Source organism: Cottoperca gobio, chromosome 19, assembly GCF_900634415.1.
Source record: "Cottoperca gobio chromosome 19, fCotGob3.1, whole genome shotgun sequence".
Taxonomy (NCBI): Eukaryota; Metazoa; Chordata; class Actinopteri; order Perciformes; family Bovichtidae; genus Cottoperca; species Cottoperca gobio.
In genome coordinates this window covers 1,613,006-1,634,144 of record NC_041373.1, presented here as the reverse complement: position 1 = coordinate 1,634,144, position 21,139 = coordinate 1,613,006, and the positions used below count along the sequence as shown (strand labels likewise).

Here is a 21,139-nt window from a genome sequence, read left to right as displayed (position 1 = left end):
TTGTGGCGACATCACCTTTGATTCAACTTATTTATATGGCTTTGTTTAATGCACTTGTATTGCTTTTCTATTACAGCTTTTGCTGAAACGACACAGAATTCCATTTGCTGTAATGCCCTCACTATTGCCTTTGTTTGCATTGTGGTGGTAGTCTAGCAGAACCGTAATGGGAGATTGAGCCAGTTGCTCACAAGTCCCATTTTAGATGAATGGAGGACAGTGCCACTGGAGCCCATTGTGGCAAAGGTTGAATACAATAGATCAAAACTGCTAAAGTGCTCTGCTGAAGTGACAAACACCAGCAGTTTGATAATTCACTGGTTACATCAGTAACATATTCAAAACCTTTCTACAAAGTCTGAAAGAATGATAATTTCTATAGCACTTAAGTTTCACTTCAATCACACCACTGAAGATATCTAGGCTGCAAGCTGAATTTCGAAAAATTAGTTGAAACTATACTATTTTAAGACCAATAACAAACTTGACTGTATTCTAAAACCAACTTTCATTTGATTGTTTTGGGGTTTTCAGACCTTCAGAAAGTAGGTGAGCAGAGCAGCTCTGAAAGGAAATATTCTGTTTATTACAACCCAGCTTTTATTTGTAGCTTTGTCTATCATTTTAACTGCAGAGCAGTATTGTACACATCAGTTATTTGCTGAGGTTTGAGAGCACAACGATGTCAGTAAGATGGAAAACATATTCTTTTAATAAACTGATCTGACATAAGAAGAATCTCCTCAACTGCAAAATGGCTAAGGTATGTTGTAATTAATGTAACTGATGTTATTTTCTTAGTACATAACTGATGGTAATCAAGTCATAAACTTATTACACTGCTTTTGATAAGGTGAATCTAACCTTGTGCAGCTCCCCTCGCGTTAATTTCACATTCACATTCAATTCAGGCATTCAACATTGCAGGTACATTAATGTAACACAGTGCATGTGTAAAAAGGTATTTACTAAGTAGAATGTTACTATTACTGATGGGCACAACTATTAAAATAAGCCCAATTGGTGATAAAGCACAATTCTTATTAACTTTGAATTGCATGTTATTTGTATTCTTTGTCATAACACTCTGAATATTAATTTCATGTACTTTGTTTTTGCTTTTAATTTTTAATGAAGCGTCATTGAAAATACATTTTTAAATAATAGAAAACAGTTTCCTGGCTCTGGTTCTCCTGAGGCCCAGTGATTTGGATCTTCAGTCTTTTAACAGGGCTGGATGGCCTCTGAAGCCTCACTGATTGTAATCAGAGCTACATTGTCTGTCTCTTCTAATTCCTTTCTTCTGCTTCCCTATCCTTCTGTTTCTTTCTTTCTCACAAGCTCTACTTTTTCCTCCTCCTGATGATGTCACTGCTTAATTGTGGTGCAGTGTTCAGTGCTTTGGAGACCTCACTAAGTGACTGGAGACTGTTGGGAAGTCCCACTCCTTTTCAAGAATACACAAACACAAAACAAAACAAAACCAAACACACACACACACACACACACACACACACACACACACACACACACACACACACACACACACACACACACACACACACACACACACACACACACACACACACACACACCTCTCGCACCCATAACTGGAGCTGTCACCCTACACCTAATGAGGATAAACTCCCATTTAACCTCACTGAGGAATCCCATTAGTTGTGTCTCCACTGATAGGCCACATCAAGAGCTCTGAGGCTGGAAAAGGCGAGCAGGCCATTTACCCTCCTCCTGGAACAAGGACTGCAGGAACAGATGTTCCACTTCATTATAGGAATGGGGAGGTGGGTGGTGGTATCAGAGGGGGGTAAATCTCCAGCCTTATTATATTATATTAAATGTTAATACTGGATTTGTGTCAGTAAATCTATACTCAGCAATGTACATGTGTGTGTATGTGTGTATTTAGGTAGGTAAACTTCATCATCAATTAACACTTAACAGGCTTCACACACACACACACACACACACACACACACACACACACACACACACACACACACACACACACACATACACACACTCACACACACACACACACACACACACACACACCCTGTATGAGTTACTTGGATATAGAACAATCATGGCCATGGTGGCACACTTTGTATACTCAACCCAACAGTCATCTTGATTATCTTGCAGTTGACATTGAAAGTGGACTGTCTTTATTCAGTTCAACTGAAAACCTACGATATGGATTCATGCCATAATGCCTACTGAGACAGGTGTTTTAAAATCCTATGGCGCCCATCTGCCTCAGCGTCCACCCATAGCCTGGTTCTGCTCAAGGTTTCTACGTGTTGAAAATGAGTTTTTCCTTGCTGGTACTTGTTCATAGTGTTAATGATAATTGTTTGGTCTCTATAATGAGATTGTGCATTTCCTGCCTTATACTTGTTTCTTTCGCACAGGTTAAGAGAACTAGTGCATGGCTATCCACCACTCCAACTGAAAAATTAATAAGATTTGCTTTGGGTTAGGGGGCATACAAAAGTAAAGGTAAGAATTATTTACAGCTTCATGGAGCAAGGCTTGCGAGGTAGTTCAGGGAGACATCTTGAGTTGCTCCTCTACATTCAAACACGACATATTCTACTCAATGAAGGAACCAGTTGTTCAAATGCTTTCCATTTAAAGTTACATGCACGGCTCAGTTTTGCGGCATAACTGCTTTGCAAACACTGCAAACACAATTTTTCCAAAGCTGCTGAAAATGCTTCTGCTGCTCATGATAGCATTTCACAAGCCCCATCTTTCATATTCCCTGATGATTATGACTCTGACTGCCTGGTCTCCTTTGTGTTGAGCTTGATAGTTGTTGATGGGAAGTGATGCGTTCAGAGGCTCGGCACCAAACACAAACTCTGCAATATGCTCTGAATTCACCAACAATAAATCAACTCCGTATTAGTTTGCTAATTGAAATATAAAGAGATGCAATTATACAGGCCATTTCTAATGGGAGGGCCCTGGGTACCACATAATGTTTCCCCCAATGTCCATCGGACACTGAATAGCATTCTGTCTCCATCGCAGCTTCTAATCAGCTGTCATTGTAGCCAGTGAGTCAATGCCCCCGTACACATGAGCAGAGCATCTCGCTTGCGGCTATTTTCTTTTCTATGCTAACTCAGTCTATTTTTTATCTTGTGTGAAATCCTATGGTGAATGAATGTAGACACATATATTCAATGATGCATTTTATCTCTTATTGACTTTACATATTTGTATTATAAAAAAGACGTCATCTGCTCATAATTGACTTCCCATGTATGATTTACTTTTATGCTTTTACAACTTTAGTATTGCATTTATTTATTATTTATCTTGTTTAAATTGCATTTGTTACTGTGTTACCTACAGGCAAGAGCAGGGGGTGCTGTAAGGTGAATGACATTCCATCTGGATATATATGATTGCCCTATAGTGTAGGTATCTCAGTACATTAACGTTGTGTGCGTGTGTGTGCATGTGAATGTGGTGCAGTTGTCATCTCACCCCGAACATTTGCCGGAGGTCAGGATCTCGGAAACGGAAAGGGATGTTGGAGACGTGTAGCCTCTTGGGCTGCTGCTTCTCCGACGAATCACTGGACTGCAGGTGGAGCTGCTGGGAGCCCTCTGTTTGTGCAACCTCTTCTGCCTGCTGCAGGGAAACACGCAGCGGGCTACAGATTAGCTCCTATTGTGAAAAAACAGAGTGTTGAGGTGACTAAAAAAAGAAACAGTGTAAACTGAAGAGCTGGAGTGACATAAAAATAATAGATCTTACAAAAGAAGAGCATTGATAGAACAACGTGGTCAAATTTACAGAAAGTGGAGATGCAGTAAAAGTGAAAGAAGAGGTGTAGGTGGCATCAAAGAGATATGTTTCAAACAGCACTCTGTATCTTCTTGTCGAGCGTTAAATGTTGGGTCACCAACAAATAAAGATTTCAAATATTAAATGTGTTGCTAAAATAATAATTAACTTTTTTTCATTTTTATCACACTTGGCCGACATCTACTCTTGGTACATATTTTTATTCTCCCTTTCTTAATTTATTAACTAAAATATTTTTTGTGTTACTACATCAGGTTTACACACACGGGTCAAAAATGACCCATGTGTGTAAAGTGTGATAAAAAAAAGACATACTATAATAATAATGTTGTTAAAAACAATTATTATAGCAGTGGTTTGGACCAAACAATACATTTTATATTTGAAATCTTTATTTGTCACTTTGTCACACTCACACATAACATTCATCATACAGCCGATGACACTGTGAGATATTGAACTGTAAGAGTATCTGTAGTTTAACTGTAGAGTAACTGTAGTGAACTGTGGTGAATGTATACAAGGAATGAAGCAAAGAAAAGAAAACTGATTAAATAAAAACATATGGGAACCGTGCAAACTGCCATCTCAGTGCATACATGCCTCACCGATGTCAATCACAACTTCTTCAACCATATCCCTCTGTGCAGATGTGCAGATCTTCCTCTTCACTTGGCCCTCCTGTCAGGTGTCCTCCTGTAGTGGTGGCCGTGTTTGTTTGTTTTTAGGCCACATCTTTCCTTTGCCCATGTAATGTGCTTTTGGAGGTGGGGCGTGCCCTCCATGTGTCTCTTCATATGTGGCATGATAAGCTCTTTGCCCAGCTCCTTGATGAATAGCCGCCGTGCAGTGGTCACACCACCCATGTAATCAGGGTGTTGTGCAGTGAAGGTGGTGTAGGCATTGAGGGTGGCAACATCCAGCACATTGTGCCAGAGCACCATGGGCCACCTCCGTGTTTTCCGCTTACATGTGTAGGTGCAAACCATCTGATCCATTGTGTCCGCTCTTGATTTTGTTTTGTTGTCGTACTGGATCACTTCTGGTTTCTTCTTCACACTGTTGTCATCCACTGCTCTGTCATCATGCATGGTGCTCAGGAGGACAACAGCCTTCCCCTTCTTCGGCACATAGCTCACCATGGTCATGTTGCCACTGAATCTAAATTCTGAGCTATGCTTCTCCCTCAATTTGGATGGCTTCATGACAGGCAGTATGTCCTTTTTGTTCTGGCGAAGAGTCCCCACAATGGTCAGGTTCATCTCAAGGAGCTTCTCAGCCAGAGGGATATGGTTGAAGAAGTTGTGATTGTCATCTGTGAAGCATGTATACACTGAGATGGCAGTTTGCACGGTTCTCATATGTTTCTATTTAATCAGTTTTCTTTTCTTTTATTCATTAATTTTATACATTCCCCACAGTTTACTAGAGTTCACTACAGTTACACTACAGATACTCTTACAGTTCAATATCTCACAATGTTATCGGTTGTGTGATGTAGGTTATGTGTGAGTGTGACAAAGTGACAAATAAAGAATAGCAAAGAAACAGCCATGCATGAAATAACATAGGAAACAAATACGGGACATTTTGGACCCATGTTGTGCCTTAGAAGGGTAGTGATACAAAAAAGATCTTTATTCAAAATGTTAGAAAGGAAAAATTAAAATAAGAAAACAAGTTAATTGAGGAATTTCTGTAATTCTGAATAATTAAAGTAATTTATTGCAAAGATATTTATAATTAAAACTCATTCGGGTCACTTTCGACCCATCTTGTGCATCAAAGGGTTAAGGAAGCTGTCTATGAGAATAAGGAAAAACATTAAACAGCCTGCAACATGTCTACACAAAAGCATACATTATGATGGGCCTTAGAGAGCAAGAGAGTTGGTGCTGAGCACAGAGGAGTAACGTGAAGGGTAGTGGCTTGACTGAACACACTCAGAACATGCAAAGCACATGTTGTACCTTTTTAAAGACCATTTTTAGTACAATTATTAAATATTATTATAATATTAGTATTGGACGATTCTACGCCTCATGATTTACACTCAGTGGCAACATTCAGTGCCAATGCAGGAAGTAGATTGCCCTTTATGTAGAGAAGTGGAAGGTGAGTTCTAACAACTGCATCACCGTGCTGCCTCTGCCTCTACAATCTAACAACAAGAACAAGAACAAGAACAAGAACAAGAACAAGCACAAGAACAAGAACAAGAACAAGAACAAGAACAAGAACAAGAACAAGAACACGAACAACAATACTATTAATAATAATAATAATAATAATAATAACAATAATAATAGAGTTCAGAGCTCCACCAAGGCTGTTTCTCCATCCATCCATCGTCTACCGCTTATCCGGGATCGGGTCGCGGGCGCAGCAGCTCCAGTAAGGAACCCCAATCTTCCCTTCTCCGTGCCACATCCTCCAGCTCCGACTGGGGGATCCTGAGGCGTTCCCAGGCCAGAGAGGAGATATAATCTCTCCACCGAGTCCTGGGTCTTCCCCGGGGTCTCCTCCCAGCTGGACGTGCCTGGAACACCTCCCTAGGGAGGCGCCCAGGTGGCATCCTTACTAGATGCCCGAACCACCTCAACTGGCTCCTTTCAACGTAAAGGAGCAGCGGCTCTACTCCGAGTCTCTCACGGATGGCTGAGCTTCTTACCCTATCTCTAAGGGAGACGCCAGCCACCCGTCTGAGAAAACCCATTTCGGCCGCTTGTACCCGTGATCTCGTTCTTTCGGTCATGACCCAGCCTTCATGACCATAGGTGAGGGTAGGAACGAAGATCGACCGGTAGATTGAGAGCTTTGCCTTCTGGCTCAGCTCTCTTTTCGTCACAACGGTGCGGTAAAGTGACTGTAATACCGCCCCCGCTGCTCCGATTCTCCGGCCAATCTCTCGCTCCATTGTCCCCTCACTCGCGAACAAGACCCCGAGGTACTTGAACTCCTTCACTTGGGGTAATGGCTCATTCCCTACCCGGAGTAGGCAATCCACCGGTTTCCTGCTGAGAGCCATGGCCTCAGATTTGGAGGTGCTGATCCTCATCCCAACCGCTTCACACTCGGCTGCGAACCGATCCAGTGACTGTTGAAGGTCACAAACCGATGATGCCATAAGGACCACATCATCTGCAAAGAGCAGCGATGAGATCCTCAGGTCACCGAACTGCAACCCCTCTCCTCCACGACTACGCCTCGATATCCTATCCATGAAAATCACGAACAGGATTGGTGATAAAGCGCAGCCCTGGCGGAGGCCAACATTCACGGGAAACGAGTCCGACTTACTGCCGAGTATCCGGACACAACTCTCGCTTTGGCCGTACAGGGATTGGATGGCCCTCAAAAGTGACCCCCTCAGCCCATACTCCCGCAGCACCTCCCACAGTATCACCCGGGGGACCCGGTCATACGCCTTCTCCAGATCCACAAAACACATGTAGACCGGATGGGCGTACTCCCAGGCCCCATTCAGGATCCTTGCGAGAGTGAAGAGTTGGTCCGTTGTTCCACGACCAGGACGGAATCCGCATTGTTCCTCTTCAGTCAGAGGTTCGACTACCGGCCGAACCCTCCTTTCCAGTACCTTGGAGTAGACTTTACCACGGAGGCTGAGAAGTGTGATATCCCTGTAGTTGGCACACACTCTCTGGTCCCCCTTTTTAAATAGGGGAACCACCACCCCGGTCTGCCAACCCCTAGGCACTGTCCCAGACTTCCACGCAATATTGACGAGGCGTGTCAACCAAGACAGCCCCTCAACACCCATCGCCTTCAGCATTTCTGGACGGATCTCATCAACCCCTGCGGCTTTGCCACTGTGGAGTTGTTTGACTACCTCAGTGACTTCCATCAGGGAAATTGACGATGATCCCCCATCAGCTTCCAGCTCTGCCTCAACCATAGAGGGCGTGTTAGTCGGATTCAGGAGTTCCTCAAAGTGCTCCTTCCACCGGCCGATAACCTTCTCAGTTGAAGTCAGCAGGGTCCCACCCTTGCTGTACACAGCTTGGATGGTTCCTCGCTTCCCCCTCCTGAGGTGCCGGATGGTTTTCCAGAAGCACCTTGGTGCCGACCGAAAGTCGTTCTCCATAGCTTCTCCGAACTTCTCCCACACCCGCTGCTTTGCCTCTGACACGGCAGAAGCTGCCGCCCTTCTAGTCCTTCGATACCCTGCAACTGTTTCCGGAGTCCTCCCGGATAACATAACCCGGAAGGACTCCTTCTTCAGTCGGACGGCTTCCCTGACCACCGGGGTCCACCACGGTGTTCGAGGGTTACCGCCCCTTGAGGCACCTAAGACCTTGAGACCACAGCTCATCACCGCAGCTTCAGCAATAGAGGTTTTGAACATCGCCCACTCAGGTTCAATGCCCCCAACCTCCACAGGGATGGCTGAAAAGCTCCGCCGGAGGTGTGAGTTAAAGATCCCCAGGACAGGGGCTTCCTCCAGACGTTCCCAGTTCACCCGCACTACCCGTTTGGGTTTACCAGGTCTGTCCAGAGTCTTCCCCCACCCCTTGATCCAACTCACCACCAGATGGTGATCAGTCGACAGCTCCGCCCCTCTCTTCACCCGAGTGTCCAAAACATGCGGCCTCAGGTCAGATGATACGATTACGAAATCGATCATTGACCTTTGGCCTAGGGTGCTCTGGTACCACGTGCACTTATGAGCATCCTTATGTTCGAACATGGTGTTTGTTATGGCCATTCCATGGCTAGCACAGAAGTCCAACAACAAACGACCGTTCGGGTTTAGATCAGGGAGGCCCTTCCTCCCAATCACGCCTCTCCAGGTGTCTCCATCGTTTCCCACGTGTGCGTTGAAGTCTCCCAGCAAGACTACGGAGTCCCCTACTGGAGCCCCCTGCAGGGCTCCATTCAGGGTCTCCAAGAAGGCCGAATACTCAGAACTGCGGTTTGGGGCATAGGCACAAACAACAGTCAGAGTTTTCCCCCCCATAACCCGAAGGCGTAGGGAGGCGACCCTCTCGTCCACCGGGATAAACTCCAACGTAGCGGCGCTCAGCCGGGGGCTAGTGATTATCCCCACCCCGGCCCGACGCCTCACACCTTGGGCAACTCCGGAGAAGAATAGAGTCCAACCCCTATCCAGGAGTACGGTTCCAGAGCCAAGACTGTGCGTGGAGGTAAGCCCCACCAGATCCAACTGGTAGCGATCCACCTCCCGCACTAGTTCCGGCTCCTTCCCCCACAGAGAGGTGACGTTCCACGTCCCCAGAGCCAGCCTCTACTGCCAGGGTCTGGTCCGTCGAGGTCCCTGACCATCACTGCCACCCATGTGACAGGCTGTTTCTGTGTAAAATAATGCTGCTCTGTGATTTGGATTCAAATGCTACACCCTACCATCAAGTTTCATGAAAATTGGGTCTGTAGTTTTTCTGTAATCCTGCTAACAAACAGAAAAAAAACAAAAAACAACAAACACACAAACCAACAAACCGAACCAAAAACACAACCTCCTTGGTATAGGTAATAACAGTTTAATAAAGTTTAATAGTAAATGTTACGTTCTACTGCCTCTCCCATCCTCTTGAAAGAGAGCTGTGTGTTTCAGGTTGGCCACACCTCTGCCCACACCTGAGCTCCATTAGTGATCAGTGGGGCCATATAACCTTCCTGGAGCCGGAGATCGCTCTCTTTTTGATTTCCCTGCCTTGCTGCCACAGGAGCTGTCGGCCTTGCTTGTGCTATAGGACTGTGTGGGTTCATTGTTTACAAGTTTTAGCGTGTTTAAAGAAGCTAGTAGGGGTTCTCTGCCTTTTTCTTTGTCTCCCATTTGTCTCCTGTTTACTGTGAGGTAGGGAGCTTAGAATTGTGATTTTCATTTGACAGTTTAGGGAGTTTTCATTTCCAGATAGTGTGGGTTTTTGTTTATTATTTTGGCCTCTGAGACGCTGACGCTGAGTTGCTTCCGTGTTACAAGTTTTTGTTTGAAACCTGTTTGTTGAATAAATGAAGTTACCTTGTTACACTTTAAAGGGTGTTCCCCTTTCTTATTTACGTGACCTTTTATGTTAATCCCTGTGCACACCTAGACCACAGAAGGGTTGTAAAGGTAAAATAATTGTACTCTGCATGCACAGAGCTGTTACAAAAAGAGCCTTAATTACAGTGTGGCACATTTGACACATTACTGATATAGTATTGAGTTTCTGTAAGACATTTCTGGCCAAAAAACCATGTGGATATATTTGTTTCTCATTATATCGATCTGGATTAAAATGTCTACCTTAATAGCTAGTCAGGGAATTATAGAGCTATATATCCATCTAATTACCTACATATCTAAAAATGTATTCCTCTTTGGAATTGGATGAGATGGAATGTGAGATTGACAGATTGATTAGTGTCATGTCAGCAGTAATGTGGGTGCTATACTGGACTCTCGTGATACAGAGGGAACTTAGCCTGAAGGCAAATCTCTGCACCTAACAGTTGATCTACATTCCAACCCTCTGCTATGGTCTTGCATTTTTGATAATGACAGAAATAATGAGATTGCAGACACAAGCTGCCAGAATGAGTTTTGTTTTTGATTATTTTAATCCTTTCAATTCATTTTAAATAATGTTGATAAATATATTAATAAAAGGATTGGAGAAACATATAGTTCTTGTGTAAAGATTCAGGCATAATCAACTTTGCAATAATAAAAGCACCCACAATTCAACATTTTGCCAATATTTCAAATTTGATGGTGATTTGTCCTATTGATTGGTTTCCAAATGCCAAGAAGGTGGGTCCTATCTAATATGAACCTGGCAGACACCATAAAGGGGAGAGAGGGGGAAGGAGGAATGAAGGGCATGAGCAGGAAAGATGGTGTGCTGCACAATAGTGAGGAACTCCTTTATTGAGACAGTGATAGACAATGAATGATAACCCTTATCCCTAAAGTATGTTGTTTTAGTTTCTGTCTGTTTTCTATGTTAACCTAAATTAACTTCAATTAATAGCGAGCTGTGAGCAGCCATGCCATAGTTTTTTCCGCAGGTACAGAGGACACCGGTTTGGCCCTGCTCCCATCACGCAGCTCGAGTAAAGTGAAACTGCAGGAGATGACTCAGACTCACCAAGGTTCAGGTAAGACCTGCATCCTTTCTATGTTCAGCAACCATTGGCACTCAGTCGCCTGTGAACAGCTGGAAGAGTCGCAAGTCTTATTGGTGATTAAATCCCTTATACGTAACACACATATTTCTCTAGTGTAATTTACCACAATTCATGTCCTTTATCTGTTACATAAATTTCCCAGAGGGGGGAAATTAACAAATAACAAACACCTGAATGTTGTTGAAATGTATTCTATAGTCTTCTTGTTTTATTTGACATTTGGCCTTACAGTGACTAACCCTGTGTTTTCTCACAATTGTCCTACACATGTCTAATATCCCTGTCTGCAAGCATTTGTCAGGCAATCAGCAGACGGATGTTAACAGTTGTAATTAACATGTGTGATGTCTCTGTGCCCTTTGTTTCCATTTGGTCAGACGGAAATGTGTATTACCTGATCCAGCCCATGTAACTCTACTGTATAAATGACTTGCGTTTCTTGTTACTCAGGGTCAGATACTTGTAGCACACGTTGCTGCAGGTTGTCTGTCCTTTCAGCTGAAAACGATTGATTCTGTTGAACACTTCTGACTCTTTATTAAATAACACCAAAGCTGTAACTTCTATAGATATTATTATATATCTATATTATATATAATTTCTTACCGGAGGGTGATTCATTTTTTAATTACCACCACACTGACAGAGACAGACAAAAAGTTGTCTCTCTCCTCAGATGTCTTGGGTTCTATCCCAATTCCTTTAATTTCATCCTTTCTTCTGAACCGTCATCAGAAATGCCCCTGCTGGTCACAACGTGCATCTCTTCTAAATCTATGTGTGTTATGTGCTGTTTTCTTTCAGTGTGTCTAGCCTGGCCTGATTTGGAAAACGTCAGATGGCACATTGTATAGTTAGCATGTGTCTACCCTCTTTTCTTTAGCAGGCCTTTCATTTCCATTTCAATTATTTTAGACGGTATTCATTTCAGTGTGACATTTGTGTGAACAGTTACATTTATTAATTGGACAAAAGCGTCAGCTAAATGAACTGTAATAGTTATTTAACTGCTACTCATTGACTTATGACTTATTGACCTCTTAAAAATAGAGCCTTTCTGTAGGTTGTAACTGTGATGTTTGCAGTGAGAAGCAAAAAGGAGAAAGAGCAGAAAGAGTTTATGTATATAATGAATCAGACCAACATAGGAATGGAGGGATGAAAGTAAAAGGAATGAAAAAGAAAGATGGATATGGAACGATGATGTCAGCTAAACCTGCCTGATAAATGAAAGAGAAGGGCTCAAGGCAGCGGCAGAGAGAGAGAGACAGAGGGAGACAGAGAGAGAGATGCCATGAAACATACTGAGGTATACTGAAGTATTTGCAACTTATTTTACTTTGACTCCTGTAAGATTTTACCGAAGACAACCCTGTCTCCAACAAAGTACATAATACATTTTGATGGATATGTACAGTAAATGCTATCCAGATTATATTTGCTGGCAATATTTTTTAATAAGTGTGACATTTTCATATTGCACACAAGTCAATGACAGGTGGTTGGGTGTACGGTTGGGTGCACAATGCTCAGGAATTTGACACTGGGATCACATCCTGGTTCCCGTTCTCTTCCGTTCTCTGCTTCTACAAAGAAATGTATATGGAAATCTACAACTGCTGCCCTCAATCGGTAATAACTTAACTTCTACCACCGGGATCTTAAAAACAGCTTAAACACCTCAAATAAATCTAGCCATCAACCTGTCTTTTAGACCCAATTCCAACTAAGCTGTTTGAAGTTTTACCCTTAACTACACCTTGTTATTAAATATGATCAACCTGTCTCTATTATCTGGCTATGTACCACAATCCTTTAAAGTAGCTGTAATAAAACCTCTTCTTAAAAGTCCTGATCCAGAGGTTTTAGCAAACTATTTTACTTTACCTTTACAGAAATAAAATACAAATATATATTTGTGTTGCATTGTCACCTACAGTTGATACTTCCCAATTGAATCTGAATTTACAACATTACCATAACACAATAGCAATACTATGAACACTGAAGTTCAGTGTCTTTTCTTATCAGTTTTCCAATATTGCATTGAAGTGATCAGTGGTTGAACAATAGCTGATCATGGAAGGTATGGAAGGTATAGTAGGACACAGTGAACAGCTTGTCCTCTGAAGAACCCCACTGTAAATCTGTAAATTATTGAGTATTGCACATAGAACAATTCTATAAAGTACGTTATTTTATGCCCATCAATTTGAAATATTACAATAAGTTCAAAATACTATGATACCCATGAGCCATTAATTAAGGAGCACAACTCAGAACAGTATTAAATGTAACTTTGTTGTTACAAGTGAACTTATTTATATTGCTGGATGTTTTGGCAGATTTCTACTAAGTATTCAACTCTCCATTATCAGCACCATGCAACATCATTTTTTATCTTGGTGATTGAATGTCTTTTACTCATATTTCCCTCAATTTTTTCACCTACAGCTTTGAGCCCTGAGGTTTCTTCCATTTTTCCCCCTTTAATTTTGGGGTTTCTTTTAGGAAGTTTTTCCTTGTGCGATGCGAGGGTCTAAGGACAGAGGATGTCGTAACCTGTACAGTCTGTAAAGCACACTGAGACAAATGTATAATTTGTGATATTGGGCTATACAAATAAATTTGATTTGATTTGATTGTTTATCAAAGAACCACATACTTTATAACATAATTGTTCATATTTTGTACCAATGATTCAACCAGGAGAGTTTCAGCCCATCCAAATCTTGAAGTTCTCCAACTGTAAGTCACCTAAAATTGTCATGACGAAACAAACCTCTTCTAAAAGCCTCAATGGCCAAAATATGTCCAATCCCTTTTCAAATCAAACATGTTTTCTTCAAAAGTTCCCATTGGTTTTGTTGTTTGACTTGAATTAGTGTATTTTATGTATTGTGATCACAAAGCATTTTAAAGAAATGTTTTAAGTAAAAAAACAACAATAATTTGCATTACAATGTTATTTACATGGTGAATCCATTACATTGTATGTGAAATAATACTGTTCAGAGAAGCCAATCCCTACATATGAGTTTCTATCTTTGATCCCTGTTCCACTGAAATCTTCCATTCAGTGTGTGTGTGTGTTAGCACATGAGGCGGGCTGTAGTCTTTCATTAAGCTTAACATGGTATGGAATTGAATGGCTTTAACACTGTAAGCCTTTTTCTGCCACAGTCAAAGAGCTAAAATCCGTCTCTGCGCTTCTTTTTTTCTCAGCGGTCCCCATGCCACCACCATCCATGGAGTGGGAGCAGCCAGGCAGGAAGAAGAAATAATTACATGAACATTATCATACACAAGCAGCCCGAGCTTCCTCCACTGTCACCACGGAAACAGTACTGAGCCATACAGTATGTGTGTCTGCGTGTGTGTAAGGTGGGAACCTGTACAGAACTAATCTACCCAAGCAAGCCTCCCTTATGCCAGTTACACAGACACACACACAAGCAGCCTAAACAGCCCCAAACACCTTCACCGGATTACACATCCAGTTAGATGTCCCAGATGTGTCATTACTGTGTTTTTGAGTTAACATGTGCACATATCTCTCTCTCTGTGTGTGTGTGCGCGATTTTGTGTGTGTGTGTGACTTGCTGAGCTCAGCAGTGCCCCTTCCCGGGCATTTAATGGAAGCTATCAGGTGGGATTGCTGTGCCAGACAGGTAGATTACACACAGTTAGACTGCTACAGAGCTTTCTCTCTTTCTCTCACCAGGGATCACACAGACACACACACACACACAGACACACACACACACACACACACACACACTCTCTCACACACACACACACACACACACACACACACACACACACACACACACACACACACACAGACACACAGACACACAGACAGCCATATTTAACCCATGTCTCTGTTCAAAGATGGTCTTTGGCATCCAGAATGTGAATGACTTCCCGTGTGACAGCTGTGGGGAACACCACATCGGTGAAATGGCAAGGACCCTTGACAAGAGACTGAATGAACAGCAGAAACCGACAACATCAGCTGTCTATAAACTCTCACAGCACCTGATAACAATCTCATATATGGAAATCAAGATTTGTATCACTGGATGCATTATACAATTATTTTTCTTTCATTTTAATTTAAGCCTAAAAATCATATTTTACAAAGTTAACTAAACCAGTAAGGTTCAAATCAAATTTATTTATAAAGCCCAATATCACAAATTATAAATTTGTCTCAGTGTGCTTTACAGACTGTACAGGTTACGACACCCTCTGTCCTTAGACCCTCGCATCACACAAGGAAAAACTTCGTAAAAAACTACGTAAACTTTATCAGTGGCAACCTGCCACATGAGACACAGAAACTCCAGGGATAATACCCCGGATGATGACAGTTACCTAACTACAATATTTGAAAACATTTACTTAGCTTCCACCTCTGAAGACTATACAATTTAAATAACTGACAAGGTGGAGAATTTTAGGTCAAGGTCTTTCCATGGATGTCAGAGGCAACACTGAAAGGCTACTATTAGTTGTTGGTAAAAAAGAACAACCAAACAACACAGTATCAACCTGATGTATTGACTAATGGCATATTTTTGACAGTAAATGTAGTAAGCGTCTTTTAGGCCACGGTATATGTGTGTATGGTGTGTTTTCTCTTTATTCTGCAGTAACTATGTCTCTTGACAGTAACAGTTACAGCTTGTGACAAACTCTCCACAGTGTCTGTAAAACACTCCCAGTAATGCTGACTGTACCACGTCTTCTCTCGCTGGACTCCACACTCCACACTCCACACTGCCATCAATGTCTATATACTCCCATGTCTTCCCAGCATGCTCCATTCTTATTGGCCCTGACAGCTTGAAGGCTCCTCAACTACAGACAAGTGGTGGTGCAGTTAACTATAGTGTGGACATCCTAAGCATTGCCTGTGTGTATTGTGTGTGTATGTGTGTGTTTGCAGTTCTGTGCTGAAAAGCAGCTTAAAATTGACTCATTTGTCAGTGATGGTGTTAGTGATGCAGCCACCCATCTGTCCCTGCTGTGTTGTGTGTGTATTCACACATGCTGTACATGTGTGAATATGTATGTGAATGTATACTTCATGCATGCATTTGCACATTTGCTTGATTTTAAAATGAAAATAATTTTAACTGTAACTGTTTTGTACTGTAAAGCTTTTAATTGTTTAATTGTTTTTTAAACAATCTCATCGTCTAAGCCATCAACCTGTCTTTTAGACCCGATTCCAACTAAACTGTTTAAAGAAGTTTTACCCTTAATTAACACCTCGTTATTAAATATGATCAACCTGTCTCTATTATCTGGCTATGTACCAAAATGCTTTAAAATAGCTGTAATAAAACCACTTCTTAAAAAGCCTAGTCTTGATCCAGAGGTTTTAGCCAACTATAGGCCGATATCTAACCTACCCTTTCACGCTAAGATCCTTGAGAAAGCAGTTGCAAAACAGTTATGTGATTACATAATAATAGTTTATTTGAGGTTTTTCAATCTGGATTTAGAGTTCATCATAGCACAGAGACGGCACTGGTGAAAGTTACCAATGACCTTCTATTGGCATCAGACAAAGGACTTGTCTCTGTTCTTGTCTTGTTAGACATCAGTGCTGCTTTCGACACTGTTGATCATGACATTCTACTACAGAGACTGGAATATTGTTGCATAAAAGGAACCGCATTAAGCTGGTTCAAGTCCTATTTATCTGAGCGATCTCAATTTGTATGTGTTCACGATAAATCCTCCATGACAGCCAAAGTCAGTCTTGGAGTTCCGCAGGGTTCTGTACTTGGACCGATTCTATTCACCTTAGATATGCTTCCTTTGGGCAATATTATAAGGAACCACTTTATAAACTTTCATTGCTATGCGGATGATACCCAATTATATCTATCAATTAAACCAGATGAAACCAATCAATTGGCTAAACTTCAAGTATGCCTTAAGGACATAAAAACTTGGATGTCTAGCAACTTCTTGACGTTAAACACAAACACAACTGAAGTTATTATACTTGGCCCTAAACGCCTCCAAAACGCATTTTCTAATGACATAGAAGCTCTGGATGGCATTAATTTGGCCTCCAGCACCACTGTAAGGAATCTTGGCATCATCTTTGATCAAGATCTGTTGTTTAACTCCCACATAAAACAAATCTCAAGGACTGCCTTCTTTCATCTATGTAACATTGCAAAAATAAGACACATCCTGTCTCAAAATAATGCAGAAAAACTAGTCCAAGCATTTGCTACTTCAAGGCTGGATTACTGCAACTCATTGTTATCAGGTTGTCCCAAAAAGTCGCTTAAGACTCTTTAGTTGATCCAAAATGCAGCGGCACGTGTATTGACAAGAACAAGGCAACGGGATCATATTACTCCTGTATTAGCTGCTCTGCACTGGCTCCCGGTAAAATACAGAATAGAATTCAAAATCCTTCTCCTGACTTACAAAGCAATTAATGGTCAGGCTCCAGCATATCTTAAAGATCTCATAGTACCTTATAAACCAACTAGAGCATTACGCTCCCAGACTGCAGGGTTACTGGTGTTTCCTAGAGTCTTTAAGAATACAATGGGAGCCAGAGCCTTCAGCTATCAAGCTCCTCTCCAGTGGAACCAGCTTCCAGTTTGTGTTCGGGAGGCAGACACACTCTCCACATTTAAGAGTAGGCTAAAGGCTTTCCTTTTTGATAAAGCTTATAGTTAGGGCTGGCTCAGGTTTGCCCTGGATCAGCCCCTAGTTATGCTGCTATAGGCTTAGACTGCCGGGGGACACCTCCCTGCTCTCTTCCTTCTCTTCCTCTCTCCTCCCCTCCCTCTCTTCTTCTCCCTCTCTATCTGTATACATTTATGTAAATGTATGTTTCTAACTCATCATCCGGGGTATCTGTGTCCCATGTGGCAGGTTGCCACTGATAAAGTTTACGTTAGGATCAGGAATCGTGGCTGCGCCTGCTGCCCTGGTCCTGCTGGACACCGGGAAGCCTTTTTGACATTGTCATGGATTCATCCAAACTTTCTTTTTTTCAACACATCATTTTCTGTCAAATGTTGTATTTGTACTATGTTGTTTATCCTGTACATACGACATCTATTGCACGTCTGTCCGTCCTGGGAGAGGGATCCCTCCTCAGTTGCTCTCCCTGAGGTTTCTTCCATCTTTTCAGGTTTCTTTTAGGAAGTTTTTCCTTGTGAGAAGCGAGGGTCTAAGGACAGAGGGTGTCGTAACCTGTACAGTCTGTAAGGCACTGAGACAAATGTATAATTTGTGATATTGGGCTATACAAATACATTTTATTTTATTTGATTCGAAGATGCTTTTTTTTGTTTTGCGTGTGTGTGATTCGGAGGAGAAGTTGCTTTGTTGATTTCAGTTGATTTGATTTGAATTTGAATTGGAGCAGAGGTTGGGTACGTTTTACTTTTTAAAGGAACTTCAAAAAGAAGTCCTAGACTCAGAGAGATAGGTTTCTGTCATTGAAATTGGTAATAAATGTTTATGAAATGTACTCTATTAAATGTGATCATATAATCTTGTAATCCTTAAGAAACATGTTTGGCATTTAAGCATTAACATGAAATGCATTGATAAAACGGTGATTCTATTTTGGTTCCATTAAACAGTGACCCTTGTTCATCAGGTCACCTAATTGTTTCATGGCACGCAGATGAAGAGAACTGCTTTGTCGAGGGGCACCTAGAACATAAATGTGTTTTATGGCTTTGTTTGTACTACTGTATAAAGCTCACTGTAACTCACTATAGGTAGTGTGCAAACACGTGACGTATCCGTGCGAACCCATTATGGATGAAAAACAAATCAACAATGGCGTCTAAAGCGAACAACAACAACTCCGACTTCTTCAAAGTATTTTAACTCTCCACAGTCCTCTGCAAAGGCAAGATTCAGAGAAAAAGTCCAAATTTGTAGCCGTGACCCGTACACGCTAAAGCCGTCGGATTATATTGAGGATTTAGATTCATTACCTCTCATAGCATTCATTTCATAGCTTTCCTCTTGGTTGCGCTGCTTCCAGCCTCAGATCGAGATTTGGAGGGCTGGCCTTTATGTTAGAGCTTTTATCCAATCATATTTCAGCCATAATGTATTGCCAGGGTCCAAGAAATCTGCCCTTAGGCCTTCAGAATCAACAGTGCGGCGCCTGTAGCTTAAAGTGAACGGAGACAAAACTGTGGCGTTAACCAATCAGATTTCGAGTTGGGGACACCGGGGCCAACTAGCAGGCGTACGATAACGTCAGCACGTTTACATCTATTGAGAGGCAGAGCTATGCAGAGCTAGCAAACTGAACTTGAACGAGCTAATTTAGATTTCTACAAGCTGTTTTTTCTCAACCCACAATGGCTGAAGGAGGACAAGAGATCGATTTGGTCGCAGATATAATTACAACGCCATTTTCAAGACAAACTTTTCAAGAAAAGCTAGACATTATGAGAAGAGAACAGCCAACACCGATGCTAGCGAGACTATTACAGGGTTTGTCCGCCACTTTCAAATGACTAACTACGAGCGGTACCCCTGACTCACAGCCTCCGAGAGGCACTGCACATTGTACTGCTGGGAATGCCTGCTATTTACAACTGATCAATTTGGTGTTTGGAGCCACACAGGGTTTGGAAACTTGAGTTGTCTAATCAAGGCAGCGACGAGACACCAAAGCACGGCTGGGCACTTACAAGCAACGGTGCTTTTGAAAACCTTTGGGACACCCGCGTGGATCTACAGCTCAACGAACAAGTGAGCAGGGAAACGGAGCTCCACAACGAAAGGGTGAACAAAAATAGGGAAATGCGGATTTATTGATTATAAATGCTTCGAAAATATTAATATAACTCTGTTGTACTTGACTATGTTAAGGTGATGCAGCGCCCGGTTATACTGCGTTTCTGTCTAAATGTATAGTTTCTAAAGCCATGGCGTCATAATGATGGTATTAAGAGGTGGAATAATACAGGTAGGACTGTGTAGGACATCACTGAAGGCCTAGGTGGGAAATGCACGGCCCGCCACTGCTCACTACTACTACTACTGTTTTTGTTCTGCTCTGTTTTGTCATGTTTTTTATGTGTAGCGTAATGGACTAAGCTACAACTGCATTCCCTTGACAATATGACAATAAATGGTCCCTGGTCCACTTTTGCAATACATAGGGGGAACTAAGGGCACCCTTCTTTATTCTAATGAAAATACAAAAAAAGAAACCATGTGGTTCATAAAGATGATATTGTGGTGACCCACTGGGAACGTAGACATTCACTGAACACTATGAGAGGAGATACGTCTCCTTTAAGACAGGTAACCCAGGAGCTTGCTGGGAAAGGTTAAGAGTTAACGGAAGTGAGAAATGAGGTTGTTATTGTTTTACCTGTCGTGACTGTTGTGGTTGGAGGCTTGACTACTGCCGCTGTATCGCTGTTCATGTTGGGAAGTAAACGTTCGACTTGACAACTTGTCTATCGTCTCCTCGTTACTACGCACACCCACAATATTAGTATTAACTGTACACTCACCGTTACTGTGTTGGCTGTGAGGGTGGGGGTGTTGTTGTCATTTCCCGGCTGTTCGTTCTGTGTGTGTGTCGGTGTGTACAGTGTCAGGGCGTGCTCGGCCACCGTGCTTGGTCCTGTGTAGTCTGCAGGAGGGTGGGTGTGGGGCGTGCCGTATTCAGCTGGGATCCCATTCTGTGGTGGAGGGGGGTACTGGGTTGGTGGGAAGGGTTGGGCCATGGCTTCAGGGGGGGCTGGGGCCTCTTGGTTACCCTGCATGAATAGATTGAGATAGGGACGGGACAGAGGGAAGGAAAGCAGCAAACCAACAGGTTAATAAGGTGTGATATCTTAGTGACTCGTTTATTTATCTGATTCAAATATAACCATTGCCAAATGTTGATTCCCTACAATTAGACTAACTAGTGCAGTGGCCGTTCAGGATATGCTGTCTCTGCTCACATTTGCGGTAGCAATACTACAGTGTACGCATCAAGAGTGCAAAAGCTGCCATGAAGATTTGAAATGTTATGGCCTCAATAAAGTGAAAGCCCATTAAAAACACTTAACGGGTGGACCGTCCACCCGTTTTCATACATTTTCAGAGAGGCTGTATCTTGCCC

At 42.3% G+C, this 21,139-nt stretch overlaps 1 protein-coding gene across 3 annotated transcripts in view; it reads right to left on the bottom strand.

Moving 5' to 3' along the window:
* LOC115024937 (RNA binding protein fox-1 homolog 3-like) overlaps positions 1-20,795 on the bottom strand; it is a 72,708-nt gene extending 51,913 nt beyond the window's left edge. For 2 of the 3 annotated variants that reach the window (XM_029456836.1, XM_029456835.1), the window contains exons 1-2: positions 20,541-20,795; positions 3,520-3,666 (exon numbers count right to left, since the gene is read on the bottom strand). In XM_029456836.1, coding sequence (XP_029312696.1) covers positions 3,520-3,666; positions 20,541-20,795 — 402 coding nt within the window. The remainder of the gene's footprint in view (positions 1-3,519; positions 3,667-20,540) is intronic. The other variant, XM_029456837.1, reaches the window with a different exon arrangement.
* Positions 20,796-21,139: the final 344 nt, after the last annotated feature.